Source organism: Schistocerca serialis, chromosome 2 (assembly GCF_023864345.2).
Source record: "Schistocerca serialis cubense isolate TAMUIC-IGC-003099 chromosome 2, iqSchSeri2.2, whole genome shotgun sequence".
Classification (NCBI taxonomy): Eukaryota; Metazoa; Arthropoda; class Insecta; order Orthoptera; family Acrididae; genus Schistocerca; species Schistocerca serialis.
In genome coordinates, this window is record NC_064639.1 from 1,021,201,188 (window position 1) to 1,021,219,471 (window position 18,284).

Below are 18,284 nucleotides of genomic sequence, written 5' to 3' on the forward strand. Positions count from 1 at the left end.
ACGACATCATCCAAGTGTCCGGACCGTTCGCCGGATAATTGCGTTATTTAAGCAAACAGGAAGTGTTCAGCCACATGTGAAACGTCAACCACGACCTGCAACAAAAGATGATGCCGGAGTAGGTGTTTTAGCTGCTGTCGCGGCTAACCCCCGCATCAGTAGCAGACAAACAGCACGAGAATCGGGGATCTCAAAAACAATGGTGCTGAGAATGCTACATCAACATCGATTGCACCCGTACCATATTTCTATGCACCAGGAATTGCATGGCGACGACTTTGAACGTCATGTACAGTTCTGCCACTGGGCACAAGAGAAATTATGGGACGGTGACAGATTTTTTGCACGCGTTCTACTTAGCGACGAAGCGTCATTCACCAAAAGCGGTAACGTAATCCAGCATAATATGCACTATTGGGCAACGGAAAATCCACGATGGCTACGACAAGTGGAACATCAGCGATCTTGGCTGATTTATGTATGGGTCGGCATTATGGGACGAAGGATAATTGGCCCCCATTTTATTTTTGGCAATCTAAATGGTGCAATATAAGTTGATATCCTACGTAATGTTCTACCGATGTTACTACAAGATGTTTCACTGCATGTCTGTATGGCGATGTAGTTCCAACATGATGGATGTCCGGCACATAGCTCGCGTGTGGTTGAAGCGGTGTTGAATAACAAATTTCATGACAGTTGGATTGGTCGTCGAAGCACCATACCATGGCCCGCACATTCACCGGACTGACGTCCCCGGTTTTGTTTCAGTGGGGAAAGTTGAAGGATATTTGCTTTCGTGATCCACCGACAACGCCTGACAACATGTGTCAGCGCATTGTCAATGCATGTGCGAACATTACGGAGGGCGAACTACTCGCTGTTGAGAGGAATGTCGTTTCACGTATTGCCAAATGCATTGAGGTTGACGGACATAATTTTGAGCATTTATTGCATTAATGTGGTATTTACAGGTAATCACGCTGTAACAGCATGCGTTCTCAGAAATGATAAGTTCATAAAGGTACATGTGTCACACTGTAACAACCGAAATAAAATGTTCAATCGTACCTATGTTCTGTATTTTATTTTAAAAAATCTACCTGTTACCAACTGTTCGTCTAAAATTGTCAGCCATTCATTTATGACTATTACAGCGCCATCTATCACAAAGCGAAAAAAGTGGTCCAACTAAACATTCATTTATCTTTACGTACTACACGAATATTTAATAAAAAATGGGGGTTCCTATTTTAAAGTCGCAGTTGATATTCGTTTGACCTACGGCAGCGCCGTCTAGAGGGCGAACCATAGCGCCATCTGGTTTCCCCCTTCAAGCTAGACAAATTTCGTTCTTTGTAGTTTTTTGTTCGATGCTTATTTCGTGAGATATTTGGCCCAGTCACGATCAATGGACATCCCTGTATATATGTATTATGTGCAGTATGCAGTACCTGGTAAGTTACTGCACATCACTCAATGGTACACGTAGATTCATTCCAATATACAGCATGAGAACTGCATTAATAAAAATAAAAACTGCTAGTCACGGCACATCATTATAATACATAATTAATTGATTAATTTTTAATTAATCTATACATATATTATTCTGTTCTTGTGTAGGACAATCTAATTAGATACACTATGAACTCACAGCTGAATGAAAAAGGGAACCTGTAGCAAACGGGCACAGATCTTACTACATTACACCTGTCTAAAGTACTTAAGATACGTTGCAAATTTTACATTTATGTGACAAACTATAAATATAGGGTACTGTATTTTAACTGTCAAACCACACCAAGAAGGCATTGATAGTCTTGTTTCAAAGTGTGATAAGTGTATTAAGTGCTATGGAGATTAATTTTGAAATAATAAACAGTTTATGTACCTTTTTCCTGTCTGTCTAGTATTCGTTTGACTGTCTCTTACAATAGCTGCAAAACAGCAATGAAAAGCTGCTGATGCTTCACAGAAATAATTCAGTTGATGGGTGCAGTCTATTTTGTACCTGGGAATGGTGAGCACGGAGGAGAGTCCGCTGCCGTAGCTGGCGGTGACGAGCAGGTAGGCGATCAACAGCCAGGACAGCACGTGGCGCGTGGGGCCCACGACACGTGTGTGGCGCCGCTCCACGTCCGGCGTCTGCAGCACCAGCAGGCCCAAAGACCGGAAGAAGCAGTCCTCCACTGTGGAGTATCGCCCGCCGGCCAACACTGTGTCATTTTCCTCACCTGCAGACAATAGGTATTTAGGAGCCCTGTAATTATATTCCACAGATTATTGCTGTTCTTATAGATGTTTCGGAATGGTACCGAATAACTTCGGAGTGCTGTCAAGTCTTACAGGAGGAAGAATTTAAGAACAGGGACTCATGTCCGACAGTGAAGTTACACAGGATCGAAAATACGGGGTCAAAAGTTATCCATACGCCACCAACCTTGGAATAGGCAATTTTTCTATGTTAAAAATATGGTGCGGATTGTTGTTATTCTCACATTCAGACAGAATTTACCGGTGAATATTCTCACAAAATATCTGTTATTTTTGTGCAATTGAAGTTTAAAAATCACTAATTATCAAAAAATGGTCACGGGATCGAAAACGCATTGTTATTGGCTGAAGCTCTGGTAACGTCACATTCTAGAAGTAAGACGAAGCTATAGAAGATACTAAGTTTTTACATACTTCTTCTGCAAACACTTCAGCTACTTGGTGATAGAAAAAGAGTTTGCAATTTTAAATCAACAATAGAAAGGAATTTTGTAACCGCTGATAGTGGCTACCTCCTGAATGTCGATGCGTTTATGGTCCACTCATTTATAGCGGCGATATGTGCAAGGACCGACATTGTTTCCCTGCTTCCTGCAACATCATTAAACTCGCTCAAAATTAAGGAACTGCAAATCCTTTGCGAATGGGTCCGTATCTTGTATCTAGACTATCGACTATCGGCTATGAAAGACGACCCAATGCACAGTAAAGTCATTCTTGGCAAATATTAGTGCTGATTTCCTCTACACAAGACACAGCAGAGGCAGTGCAATGGGAATACGCTCTGTGGTGCAACGGACAGCGTTTGTGCATGGGGATGGGGAGGATACAGGTTCAAATCCTATAAGGGTCATGTACTTGAAAAAGTTCTTCACAAAATACGAAAATAGCGTTAGCAAGAACTTATTGGATCCGCTGTTTTGTTGGTGGGATGTATTATATATAGCTTCAGTTTAATCTTAGTCTGAGAAATGGACAACTGAGAATAAATGCATTTACTTTGCGTACAAACAATTCAATTTTTGAAAAGCATTGCTACTAGTGCACATATCGCCATACTCCCACAGTACAACTAGATGTAGGAGTATGTAGTTTTGTATCGTAAGAGATATAAAGCATGTACAACATAGAGGTAACACAAAAGTAAGGACTTTGATGTTTGTGAGTGCAAACTAAAGTCAGTGTCTGAAGCAAACTTACTTTATCTTTATATCAGATGATAAAACTTAAAAAATTTGAACAATAACGATCCTAGCTGGACTATACGAAGATAAAAAGCTATTGTTCCTAATAAAGTAAAAGGTGTATGATCATATTAACTAGAAAAATCTTTCTGTAGATAACGCGTGTGGACAGCGATCGCAAATGTAAGCGCATGTAAACGTCAAGGAAAACATAAAATATTCTCTTTGTGATGGCGAAGTTTTGTAATTTTGATTTGGTTTTCTCATGACAGGAGTGTCGAGTCGTTTTGCAAATAAGTTAAAATATTGTTTTGGCTGAATTCGAATCAGTCGATATCATCTTATAAAATTAGACGATCATGTTATAAAGTCTGATAGTCTATCAATTTTTCTTTGGTTCCATTTTGCTCGTTGCTTTTTGTCCAGACGGACGTCTCTTGACAGCTGTTCATCGTTCATTCTTTTATTCAGTCTGCCTTTTTTTTTCAGTTATCAACCAGCCGTCTGACCGAACACACTGAGCTACCGTGGCGGCATCTATCTGAGCTATCGAATGAGATACATAACACTGGGTATAACGACAATTTTCATTAAGAGTTTAATGTCGCTGGATGAAGCTATCCATCCTTGTAACAGTGGGAAATCATATCTCACAGGTAAATTAACGTTCAATTCAGAGTGCAAGGGTTTTTTAGTTGAGTAATGGGCATTGTGCATCGACGAGGTGGCATTTGGCCGGTGCAATTCAACCATATTTTATGCATCTTCTCATTCTTTAGAACACTCGGAAACAATTTTTTAGCAACTTTAATAGATGTATTTGTGCAGTGTGGTATTATACACCGTTTGTGACCCATTTTGCGAAACGTAAATTCCAAAACAAGATATCACTGTGAACTGGTTTTATGACAGTGGGTGCTGCGGGCTAGACAGTGATGTCACAGGCATCACATACTAGAATGATGCGTTTTAGCGGGCTTTCAAAGTATTTTCATTTCATTTCCATTTTTATAAAGAAACACTGAAATTCAGGAGAAAAAAAGATTTGTGAGCGTAAAATGACATAATTAACTATTTAAAAGAGTTTTCAGAAAACAGTCGAATTCCCATATTGCGACCTCTGCTGCTGATTACTTTGGCAGTCTGTCACGATCCATGAACGTGACTACAATGGGTGTCTCACCAGGTGTTTCTGACGGTACTGACAAATTCGTAACTGTGCGTAGACGAATTCAGCCCAAACAGTTACCATTTGTCAGGTGTGTCACGTGACAGCATGTATGAACAGAATGTCAGTTGTTTTCTCATTACTAACAAAAGTAATTTTAAGTGGAATTCTGATATGAACATTTGACATAACGGAGACAAATTACTTTTCTGTGATGTGATCAACAGAGACAGCAATACACGCATAACAGTCAGAGCTGTAGTATCTGCTGGATAGTGTTGCTACATGGCGGTAGCGGCGAAACAGCATCGTACAAGCCGCGGCACGAGAAGGTGCAAATCGGGCATCGGAAACGTGGTGAACAAATGTTTCTTGTTCAGGAATTCCATTACTGATATTGCCAGCTTGCATTTTATACCTCTTGTAATTCTAACCGTGTTAGTTACAAGTGACGGCCAAGACGTTTCCGTTCGAAGGCCGCGTGGTCCAGAATTGGTCGCCATTCAGGAGATATCGCCATGAGCAAGGAGGCAATCATCGCGCCGACGCACTAGGCTGAAAACCTTGTTAAAACAACGTACCTCGTCATAGCCTTTTCACAGGGACCAAAGACGTTATAACTGCATAGGGAGAGATCAGGACTACAGGGTGTGTGCTCGAGCGCCCCTCAACTGAGTTGGCTTAACTTCTGAATTAAGAAATTTGCTGTATGGGGACGTGAGTTGTCAGGAAGCAGCAGCACGTGATGGAGCGCCATTCCACAACTGTGGTTTTTAACAGACATGCTGTCCAATAAAAGTTCTTCGTTCTCTGACGGATGTCTACCGGTGTTTGTCCTTCGGCAACGACGGAAAGGATACCAGCACGTTGGACGTGTTTGAACGCATTTGTTAATAATGTCGCCATTGTTCACATTACTGCACTTGCCTCACTCACGTTGGAAAGACTTGAATGCCACACTAATGCCTTGGTTACATGTCGATGCTTATACACCCGCATCGGAGTCGTGCTACGTTATACATATGGTGCAGCAACACCCTCAGACTGGAACTTTTTGACCGATCCTTACGTTGTACTTCCAAAATGAAAAACAAGTCTACTACTTTTAATGTGGCATTTTCAGACTTAATTGGCCTACTTTCACTTCCGTAAAAGTTCATTCTAGGATGAGCGTCATTCCTCATACCAGCCTTCCAGCACCTTTGGTGTCTCAGGCAGAATTATAGCCTCATCATCCTATCTTGAAGTGGTTAATTCTATTTCTTGAATTTGAATCATTTTCCCAATTTATCCTTGGTTTCTTTTACTTCTTTTTCCATGTTAATAGCTAGTAACAATGGAATAGGCTAAAACTCTCTGACATTCCCTTTCAGTGCTCTGTCAAATTCGTGTCACAGTATTACATTAGCCATCTCATCTTCTTCGGCTTCCTCTTCCTGCTCATTGAGATTGTCATCAATATGCGGATTCTGCCTTTCCCGTTGTGAGGTATGCTTTTACAGCTTTACATTTCTCCTGTAACCAGATTCGATTATCCTAATTTAACTCAATGTAAATCTCTTTTTTATTGGTCTATATTCTCTACTGGTGGCTTTGTTTTTATATTTCTCTTCTCAGCTAACTCATCTACTGTCAAATAACGACTTTATTAGAGGATGAGACAGCTGTTATTCCAGTGGAGCTGGCTTAGATGCCAGCGCTACCGACCTCAGTCCTCGCTCCTTCATTCAAATGAACCATAAATGTACTTATGTCGAAATTCAAAGGGCAGTGGTACCCCGTAAGTCTTGGTACTACATGGTACTACATCTCATAAACAGTACAATGCTATTGTGGCCACTAGTGTTTCGGAACATGACATGTAGTGCGTATTACTGACCTTGGGGCTCCTCAAAAGACGACACCTTACTTATTCTTATTTTGACACAATGACATCGTTAATAACAACTGCAGTGGGCACGAGAGCATCAAAATTGGACCTTGCATCGTTGGAAACGCGTCGCCAAGTCGGATGAATCACTTTTACTGCTGGCTCATGCTATGCGTTGGGTTAAACTTTGGTTGCTATTCTGTGTTTAGTCTCCCGCGGTTATAGCGATTAAGCTATCCCCTCTTTCCGCCGGTGGCAGCAGCGATGTGTACCGATATTCGCACCTAGGATTACCTTTGGCCTGGCACTTATAGTTACCCTCTGGGCTGCGTGCGGGCAGTTGGTCGGTTGGCGTGGAGCAGCGAGGAGAACTCCACGGCTTGTGGTTTGGCCGGGCCGCTGGCGGCATCTATGCGGTGTCGGAGTGTGTGGTGCTGTTTCCATTGCTACAAGTTTCTTGGCTCACCGATCCTGGACATGAGAGTTGAGTTTTGACTTAATCCACCAGCAAGTCACGACTCTTCACATTGTGTAGTTTGGAATTCGTTGTCGGCTGTTGGGACATTCAAGCGAGTAACATCGTGTGTTCACAAGTTGGTATATTTTAGCCACCCTCCGGTGGAGTTTAACTGTATTTGGTTATTTGAATTAAAGTGCACCAGCGGAATCTTCTGCCTTGTGGCCGTTAACGTTCCGGGTACCTGCCATGGCCGTTGACCTAAATTCAAAATGGTTCAAATGGCTCTGAGCATTATGGGACTTAACTTCTGTGGTAATCAGTCCCCTAGAACTTAGAACTACTTAAACCTAACTAACCTAAGGACATCAGTCTGGAACCACGCGACCGCTACGGCCGCAGGTTCGAATCCTGGCTTGGGCATGGATGTGTGTGATGTCCTTAGGTTAGTTAGGTTTAAGTAGTTCTAAGTTCTAGGGGACCGAAGACCTCAGAAGTTAAGTCCCATAGTGCTCAGAGCCTAAGGAAATCACACACATCCATGCCCAAGGCAGGATTCGAACCTGCGGCCGTAGCGGTCATGTGGTTCCAGACTGTAGCGCCTAGAACCGCTCGGCTACACCGGCTGGCGACGTAAATTCAGGCAGTGTATTTTCCTCATCGTGTTGTCGCTGCCCAGCACGGTGTTTGACAGCTCAATGTATAATTGGTTGTGGGCGCCAATACGTTCTACGTTGTTCCATTGAACTCCCTTTTGTGTGCTGGTTGCGTGAAGCGGAGGTTATCTTGTCCGTGCGTCCGTTGATTGTCTGGCGGTTGGGTTGTTGTCGGATCGACAATGGTTGGGCCGACTGCCTGTCTCACCTAAGCGAGCGTTAGTGGGAATTCCAGGCCGACCCTCGGAACTTCTGAGCGCCCGTGGCTCTTCTGCCTTTTCTTGTTTGTTCTTGTTGTATGTAGTTGCATGGCGTCTAGCCGATCTTTAGATTAAGGTTGTTTGCCCTTAAGGCGTCAGATGGTTTGGGCCTTCAGCCTATTTTAAGAACTGAAACTTCCTGGCAGATTAAAACTGTGTGCCGGACCAAGACTGGAACTCAGGATCTTTGCCTTTCGAGGGCAAGTGCTCTACCAACTGAGCTACCCAAGCACGACTCACGCCCCGTCCTCACAGCTTTACTTCTACCAGTACCTCGTCTCCTACCGTCCAAACCTTACAGAAGCTCTCCTGCGAAACTTGCAGAACTAGCACTCCTGAAAGAAAGGATATTGAGGAGACATGGCTTAGCCTCAGCCTTGGGGATGTTTCGAGAATGAGAATTTTACTCTGCGGCGGAGTGTGCGCTGATATGAAACTTCCTGGCAGATTAAAACTGTGTGCCGGACCGAGACTCGAACTCGGGACCTTTGCCTTTCGCGGGCAGGTGCTCTACCATGTCTCCTCAGTATCCTTTCTTTCAGGAGTGCTAGTTCTGCAAGGTTCGCAGGAGAGCTTCTGTAAAGTTTGGAAGGCAGGAGACGAGGTACTGGCAGAAGTAAAGCTGTGAGGGCGGGACCTGAGTCGTGCTTGGGTAGCTCAGTTGGTAGAAGACTTGCCCGCCAGAGGCAGAGATCCCGAGTTCGAGTGACGGTCCGGCACACAGTTTTAATCTGCCAGGATGTTTCATATCAGCGCACACTCCGCTGCAGAGTGAAAATCTCATTCTACTTTGAAAACTGTTTACCTAATGCCTTTGGCATTTTTAAAGTTTATGTTATTGAGTCTTAAGTGTTGGGCCTTCAGCCGATTTTGAATTTAAGTTGTTTTGCTCTTAAAGTGTTAGATCCTTTGGGCCTTCAGCCTAATTAAGGAGGTATTTCAAGATAAGGGTTTGTCTTTTACATTTCTGAATTTGGTTGAACTTTAAGTTATTGGCTTTTAGTCGCTTTTAAATTAAAGTGGTCTTGCCCTAAAGGCAAGGGATTGTACGGCGCATTCAGCCGCTGATTAAGTTCCAATAGTAAACCTATGTTTTCTTTTTTTTTTCCTTCTCTCATGTAATGTTTGATCAAATAAAAGGTTGTATGTTCGAGTGTAACTGACAGCCGCTTATTTTGGCCCCTTTCCACAACTTAAACTGCCCGTCCTGTCCTGCGGGTTTAGCAGGGCGTCTCAGGTGGACCAGCCCGTTAACAGGGAGGTGGTAACAAAGTTTTAGAGTACACAGAAACGCAGAGGGCGATAATATGGGTCTTCAGTACGTACCGAGCAGCCTGGTGGAGCTGGTCTTGGCGATGAAGAGGGCGGCGGTGGCAACGAGCACGGAGACCCCGACGGCGGCCCACAGGTAAGCAGAGAAGGGCAGCAGAGGCACCTGCCAGCCAGGAAGTGGGCGTGGCCTGGGCGCCAGGCACGTGATGCCGGTGCGGTAGTAGGAGCGCGAGTAGTCCAGCCAGATATGTTCGTAGTACCAGTAGCCGAGCGACGAGTAGCTCGCGTCCACCAGATCGCGCACCACGGCGCCCATCAATCCGTTCCCGGACCCGTTGTCCCAGATTTGGCCCCACTTGTCTTCCGTCTCCAGCGTGAGGCGGCAGGTCGCGTTCACCTGTACGATACGTTCAGGTAGGAAATTTATTTTTACTGCTAGTGTTATACAGGGTGATGAAGCTAATATCTTCCGCTCAGATAGTCCCCGAGCTGGTTAAGATGTCGTAATTCTGTTTGACCCAAATGGGAGCCCACGGGCTTGCCTCGTTGAATATAGATTCTCGTCAGACCACCGAAGCTGTGTAACGCCAGGCGTTGCCGGCACTTCAGTGGCTATCTGGGTAGCTCGCCCACTGTTGGCTATTCTCTTAGCCTTTCGGGAAAGGAAGAAAGGGAGCCGTGGTGTGAAGTGCCTGTTCGCCAGTCCTGAATTAAATACGAATCTTCTCTGCTGTTAAAAAAAGCGTGTGACGAGGGCCTCCCGTCGGGTAGACCGATCGCCGGGTGCCAGTCTTTCGATTTGACGCCACTTCGGTGACTTGCGCGTCGATGGGGATGAATTGATGATGATTAGGACAACACAACACCCGGTCCCTGAGCGGAGAAATATCTCCGACCCAGTCGGGAATCGAACCCGGACCCTTAGAATTCTCAGTCTGTCGCGCTGACCACTCAGGTAGCGGGGACGGACTTCTCCCCAGTGTCTCATGGACTTACACCATGTGACACTAAGGATAGCGATCCGTCCGTCGGCTAGGGCCGTTAATTTCAGTGGCCCCCTTACAATGCGAAGATGACACACACACACACAAACACACACACACACACACACACACACACATACTCATTAAAGTCATCTAAGTGTATCAGATACATTTAACAGCCAAATCTCTCACATCGCGAATGAAAGGTGTCAGTGTGCGAGAAGGATAGGAAAGGCCTTCCCAAATAGGCAGTTGAACCTGACCCACGGTATCTCCCAGTCAGTACATCTCACTAAATGACGCATAACCACTTTCAATAGTTACCGAGCAATTAGTTTAAACAAAGTACGATTTTTCAGAAGGAACTACAATAATTTTCGCTGCTAGTAGGGTATTTGTAATACAGAAGAACTTAACTGCGTTTGACTCTTCTAAATTCGGTTAGTAGTCTCGCAAAAATTACAACTTTTTGAACTCATGGTTAACCTATTTTCAACAATTTAGATAGGCTGACTTGATTGTAGTTACCATTTGTCAGCTTACATTGCCCTTCTGTAACTACTTACGATTATATGAAAGAGAGAAAGTCTTTATCATTTACTGCTTTTACCAAGACTTCAGTACTAACATTTCTCAACTAATATGGAACAGAGCTTGTGAAGAAAATGGCTCTGTAGTGTAACGAAATTAAGCCGTAACATGCTGTGTTACCTAGTCGTGTCACGAACTGAGCCATATTTGAAGAAAGCGGTTCTGACATATCCACTCTGCGTAACTTTCGCAGAGAATTTCAATTATTTACACTGAAAAAAAAAAAACGTTTTACTTAACGACAGCAACCACGATATAGTTTGTCAACAAACATCAAAAGAACATAATACATGAAAACTCCCGTAAACAAACTCGTAAATTAGAAGGAAGGTCAGTGTTGGCCGTAATTTTGACGATTTATTGACAGCAAAATCGATTTTCGAGCACATAATAATCATCTTCAAGTGCTTTACCGTACAAATTGAAACTCGTAGGCACTGGTGCCAAGTTATTATCACTAACAGAAGCTATGAAAAGATCACAATATTGTGATCGTTTCATAGCTTTTGTTACTGAAAATAACTTGACACCAGTGCATACGAGCTTTAATTTGTACGCTAAAGCACTGAAGATGATCATTATGTGATCGAAAATAGATCTAGCTGTCAATAAATCATCAAAATTACTGCCAAGTTTGACCTTCCTTCAAATTTTACTTATATGATCGTTGTGCACACAGCACTCTATGGAGTCGCCAATCAATAAACTCGTAAATAATTAAGGGAGTGGCCATAATTTAGTTTAGTTATAACAGTAAGAGCCGAATAAACTCGCACTGTTCGCGAGTATGTAGTAATATGACTTCTTATGAAAGTAAACACACTTTACGCAGTTGACAACTATTAGATTCAAAATTTCAACCTATAACGTACCTTACACTAATAGCAGACGAGCTGCCTAACTGTGATTGGTGGGCACTCAGGATTTTAATGATGGACATGAAAATTTACGAGGGGTGATATATATCACAACAAAACACCTAAATTCACCTGATGAAAACACTGTTCACATTCATAAAAACACATCCTTCCAAAAGAATACGTAAATCACTCTCAATAACAACTGAAATAAAATAACTAAAACGAATTAACAACGCCAATACAGATTGCAAATACGCGTTACAAAAGCTACAATTATTTAAGGAAATCAAATACTGAGAAAAGTTCACTCCAAAGCAAAAAGAAACTACATTTGGATGTGTTTGAAGAGTTTTTAGTCTTTATAGAGGAGGGCCCTTGGCGTAGTAACTTATCTTTTTGATGACCAAAAGTTGTGATGTCAACGGTGGCGTAATTAAAGCAGGCAGATCAGTTATGAAATGGCAGCAGATACGTCCTCTTTCTTGAAATGTGTTGCTGCAGGCGGTTATTCCATTCTTCGTTTCATTCCTTATGTCCGGCAGAACTCAGTTGTTGGCGTATAAATACACGTTCGTATGCGTACGATTACAATAATGCTTACACACTTTCTACCGTCCCGTGCACAGTTTTAAAACACTTCAATATTCAGTTCTACCCACTGATGACGATACTACGACCTGTACATGTTTAGCAGTCACTATCGCAAATTCACAGTTCTGTAGAAAACAGTGCCACAGGTTAATATCAGTTTGGAAGTACCTATGGCGGCAGTTAATGATTACACGCTCCGCCATTTATCAAGCAGCAAAAGAAATCAGTATATTAAAGTACATTAGCTTGTGCATCTCAGTTAAGCGCAAACAGTTCAGTTCTCACAACGACAATCATAGTAATTACCCATATACATTGTCACTGCTGTTTATAGTATTCGACGAAGCTCACAGTATCCACACAGTGTAACATTTTGCTTCATAACGTTCATGTTGAAGTTCAGCTTAAGCCATCACTGAATGATAAGAAAAAGCCCCTGAATATTCGTGCGATTATATCTAACATGTTTATACAACATAAAACGAGGCCAGGCCACGACGCCATACACTTTCTGAATGTCACTTTTCACCTGCAACTATCGACATGGCTCTTACTCATCAATTCATACGACAGAAAGGGTTACAACCCGTCGAAGCTGAGCAATGATGTCACAGGCTACCACAAATGATACATTGCAATGATTTAAAAGCATAGAAGAATCTTAAGAAACAAAACATTGTGGTACAGAGAATACAGATCATGGACATGTATCAAGTAAATCCATATTTCCAACGTAATATGATGCATATCGCTTTTTTCACTTGATAAACCTGTATAATAAAGTGATATACGTTACACTGGTTGACTTTTATACAAATTTCACGTATGTCGGTTTTTTCGCTTTCGCTAGTACTAGTATCAACTCAAGAATAGGACACTAGTACTATCGAAGGCGAAAAAATGTAAAATTTGTATTCTGTGTTTCACCTAACCTGTATAGGGCAAAAGGTGAAATGAAGGCTAGGTTACTAGCGACAAAAGCGACAAACGTCGTATTTGCATCCCGTATTAGAATACTAGTCTTAGCGTAGTCAAAGCAAGCAACAAACGTAAAATTTGTGTCCTGTACTTAAGATTACCTACATAGGTCAATCGAAAAGTAGGAACCAGGGACAATAATGTGGTGTCACCGCCAGACACCACACTTGCTAGGTGGTAGCTTAAATCGGCCGCGGTCCATTTAGTACATGTCGGACCCGCGTGTCGCCACTGTGTAATCGCAGACCTAGCGCCACCACCAAGGCAGGTATCGTGATACGAGAGAGCACTCGCCACAGTTGTACGAGAACCTAGCTACCGACCACATGTACGAAGCCTTTCTCTCTCATTAGCCGAGAGACAGAATAGCCATCAGCTAAGTTAATGGCTACGAACTAGCAAGGCGCCATTAGCCATACAGTGATTGTACTTAAAGTCTCCTGTGTATCGTCAAGATCGATGTACCACCATGATTGAGTAAAGTTAAGTATTAAACCTGCTCCGTACTTTTCTTCCTAACATTAATTACGTATCCTGTTCCAGTACTTCACGCCCGTCTGCGTTAGTCTAGCTTGCCTTTTCAGCCATCTCAACTTCACGGTGTCGGCCCAGCTACCGACACAACAAATAATACATTCCTTTGTTTCAATTTACGATTATGACGCTTCGCCACAGTAGATAATCGATTCATTGTCTATGGCTCGAAGATAAACAAATTAATATCTATGACAAAAGTATGACATCATTGGTCAAAGCCGCGAAGTTGTTCGCCGTTCTTCGGTTGCCCCACACTTAGTTTTACGCAGCGCATTATACATCAGCGCTACAGAGGAAAGGAAATTTGCATGTAAAATCTAGTGTCCGATTCCACCCGTCAGCTCTGACCAATGACACCTGTGTGACGTCATGAGTTTACGATGCGAAGAATGTAAGGTCGCCGATTATTAAATGTTGTCTGTGGTTGTCTTAGTAACTGATGTACATTATGCTCTTTCTTCTACATATGTCGCGATTTCCGAGGGTATGGTTAAGCAGGAACCTAAGAGCGCTACCAGAATTCCAAGATTTCATGTTTTTCGCCGTAGTACACAAATAGAAATGACCTGTATAGCTCAAATTTATTTACCGGTTCCAAAATTTTTTATTTTTTGGAGTAGTGCAGAATTCAATACCAAAAACAAGAATTCTCGAAGAAAGAACTGGACACACGCAATGCAAAAACGCTGAAAATAATGATCATAAATCCTTCAACAAACCACTGTACAAACCTACGGCAAAACCATTAAGATAACGAAGCTCGGTTTCTTATTTGTCGCGTTTTTTGAGTAGTGTGCACTATACATTCTTTTGAAATTTTCATGTATGATACCGTTCAACTGTCGATCACAGGTTCTTTTATTAAGTCATTTTCATTACGTGTGGACTGATAGTTCGTTAAGGTTTTAGCTGTGTGATGTCGTTCTATGAACCTCTACAAACATGCAATAAATAACGGACCTAGCAAATGACAGCTAGAATAAGACCTACGTAGGTTAATTCTAGTTACCGATTCCAGGATTAATTATTTTTCGCAGTAGCACATTCAGCTACACAAAGTAGGAATTCTAGATCAAAGAATTGGACGCACTTACCGAAAGAACGCTGACAACAATGAACCTTCGAACTGGTAATTAGAACTGATCTGTAGGTTAATTCCATTTACCAATTCCAAGACTTCATATTATTCCACGAATTTTCGTTACTACTGTAGTGCCATTTCTTTCAGGATTTCTGTGTTGCGTTCTTCTTATTTCCCGTTAGTGTCCTTTTACGTTTCCTATATATTACTGTTAACTTCATTTTGCGATTGTTACGCTGATTTTTGGTTTGTCTCCACTAAAAACCCCGATTTCCACGCGGTAATTCCCTTACATTAAATTTTTATTATGTTTCACAATATTACAAGTTTACGTAACGTGATATTGTAGGGGACTGTAAAGGTCGTCTGGGGTTCTTTCACGTACTCGCACGACCTCTGATAATTTATTTCACGTATGTGTATTTCCTGGTTTTGTGTTGTTACTTTCTTTTAAGGTAACTCAATGTCTTTCCGATATAATTAGTTCAATATGATTAATCTCGTGAACTGTGACTGTGTATTATTTATTACACTGTTGTATTGTCTTCTGCCATACATTCGTTTGTTTTTGAATAATCCACTCTACCTTCAAACATCGCCTCTCTGTATCTTCTTTGTTTTATGTATGACGTCATTGTTCGAATCCAATGGGTGGGATCGCACACTAGAATTTATCCGAATCTTTTGCATACTCAATTAAAAGGTGATTCATGTAGCAATACAAATGAAGCAAAACATAGTAACGTTTCATATTTCAGAACAAAACCGCAAAAATACTTCAGACCATCAAAGACACAATTAAGGAGTAAAAGGAAACAACAGAAAAGAAGAAAAAGAAATTATAGCCCATAATTAGCAATACCTTCATCAGAAACAATGTCATTACAGTGCCACAACAAAGGATAGAACAAAAATCATGCACACGGTGGTAACCACATTGGAATATCCCATTAAGTACGTATCTGTTTAGCAATACGGAACTAATGAAATCATTGAATGGTTATGAAAATAAGCAAAATTTTCCAAGTACTACTGTTATCAGAAGCATTGACTCTACAAATAGAAAAGACAAAGCAGTTTAGAGCGAAATTAGGAGCAAGGGCGTCAGCATAACAGTAAAGGGAGGTTTAGGCTGTTAGAGGAAAGGAGACAGGTGGAAAGAATATACTGAAGACGTCTATGAGAGGGAGGAAGTGTCTGCTGAAATAAGAGAAAAACTGGGAGTCTGTTTGGGAGATATAGCAGATGCAGCATTAAATTCTGTGTATATAGATTTTTGGAAGACTTGCTATCAAATAAGGTGGAACGCGTAGTTAACAGTCCTTCGGAATATCCAAAATAATTGACGGGAATATCAACCAAGCTACTGTTCAAGTTACTGTGTAGAATCAATATGGCTGCTGACGTACCATCAGACACTCGGAAAAATTATCAGCTGTGCAGTCTCAAAAATAGCGACGGTAGATTAGTGCGACTGTTATCGAAAAACTGGCTCATTAGCTTATGCATCCGAATTCTTGCCGAGAATATTGTGCAGATGAATGTAAAAGAAAATTGTCGATCTCTTAGGTAACTATAGGTCTGGGTTTGAGAAAGGTAATAACTCAGGAGCAACAGTTCTGATGTTCTGCCTGATAATGTAAGCAAAACTTAGGATTTATCGAGTCACCTTTATCGGACTTGTCGACTGAAGAAATGCATTCAAAATCCGTAAAAGGACAGGAGTAAGCTACAGTTAAAGACAAGTGATATTCTGTATGTTTAAGAACCAAGAAGGAACAGTAACACTAAGATATCAAGAACGAAGTGTCCAGATTAAAGAGGAGTAACGTCAGGGTTGAAGTATTTCTTCCCAACTGTTCAATCTCTACATTGAAGAAGCAATGACAGAAATAAAATATATTTTCAGGTGTGGGATTAAAATTCAGGACGAAAGAACATTAACGATAAAATTCATTGATGACATTGCTCGCAAAGAAAGTGAGAAGGAATTATAGGACATGCTGAATGGACTGAACAAAGAACTAAACACAGAATATGGATTGAGAATAAACCGAAGAAAGACGAAAATAATGAAGAGTAGCAGCAATGGGATTAGCGATAAACTTAACATCAAACTTGTGGCGAAACAGATAAGTGAAGGAATTGTGTGACCCTAGAAGCACGGTATGACGGACGAAGCAAGCAGCACATAAAAAGTAGACTTGCATAAAAAATCAGAACGTTCCTGACCAAAAAAAGATTATTGGTACGAAACATCGGGCTTTACATTAGGAACAGATTTCTGGTAATGTACGTCTGGAACACAGCATTGTAAAGAAGTGAATCAAGGTCTATGGGGAAACCCGAAAAGAAAAAAACCGAAGAGTTTGAGGTGTAGTGCCGTAACACATTTTCCTAGCCGTCCAGTTATTCTGGGCTGTTTCATTGTTGTAGTCGCCTCATCCTGTTTCCTCAGCCGGAGGAAGTAATTTTATGTTATGCCTGGAGAAGAGGGGCTAGATTTTTCCCCAATCCTTCCATATCGGTATTTGTTTCCATGTAAATCTGAAACTAATGGTTTCGAGTCTCCTTTTCCCTGTTGTCTTCGAACTGTGTTCCTGTTTGTTAGTAGGATAATGAACAACTACATTTGCTAAAAATCTGTGTTTTGCAGGCTATTAGCTGTGAATTCCTCCAGATCAATGATCAGATCTCAGGCTCTTTGCTGAAAGTGGTTAGAGACGTACAGTAATTTTCATTATTGGCTTTCGAGTTATCAAGCTGAATACTGTCTCCTTGGTTAAAGCGATGTAGGAGATCCTTATTTATATTGATTTGCTAATGAATCAGTGTACACCATTACTCCGGATATGTCAATAAACGGACCCAGGTATAGAGGGTCAGGTCTCCTCATTGGTGTTGAACGCGCCATGTCGCACAAAAGAGAATGGTTTCCGGCCGCGACAGTGATCGTCATTTTGCGCGAGGCCACAGAAGCTTTAACGAAGGACGGAACGAACGTTTCACTACTGTATAAGTATACAGAAAAATAAGTGGACTGATAAGACATGAAAAGTTTTCTCACCTTTTCGGCGAGGAAAGCAGTAAGTGGAAAACAATGACAAAAGAAAATAATAGGCTGTTGCTGCTACTCCTGGTTCTGGGAATACGCAAACTAAACTTTTTAGGTCTTCCGTCTCCTATTCAGCCTCGAGACGGATTTAGTATACCCCATCTATCTGCGTCCAGAGTGAATTCTATGTGCAAGTTTGAGAAATTTTTCCAAGTGTTTGCGTAGCGTGTATCTGAAGTGGGACGTTCGTGCAAGCCCGATATTCGCCTAGTGGGGTGTGAGAGACCACCTAAAAACCACATCCAGATTAGCTGACAGACCGACTCTCGTCGTCAGTCAACCGTGCGGATTCGATCCAGCGTCGGCGCACCTCCCTGTCACGAAAGCGGGCGCTCTAATGCACACGCACATCCGAGCGAGTGACAAGGTGATAGAATATTGTTAAGGTATCAGGGGATAACTTG

At 41.9% G+C, this 18,284-nt stretch overlaps 1 protein-coding gene across 1 annotated transcript in view; it reads right to left on the reverse strand.

Annotated features, from left to right (window-relative positions):
- The window catches only part of LOC126456604 (uncharacterized), a 148,825-nt gene that overhangs the window by 72,283 nt on the left and 58,258 nt on the right, over positions 1–18,284 (reverse strand). The window contains exons 4-5 of the mRNA XM_050092348.1: positions 9,199–9,541; positions 1,936–2,237 (exon numbers count right to left, since the gene is read on the reverse strand). Coding sequence (XP_049948305.1) covers positions 1,936–2,237; positions 9,199–9,541 — 645 coding nt within the window. The remainder of the gene's footprint in view (positions 1–1,935; positions 2,238–9,198; positions 9,542–18,284) is intronic.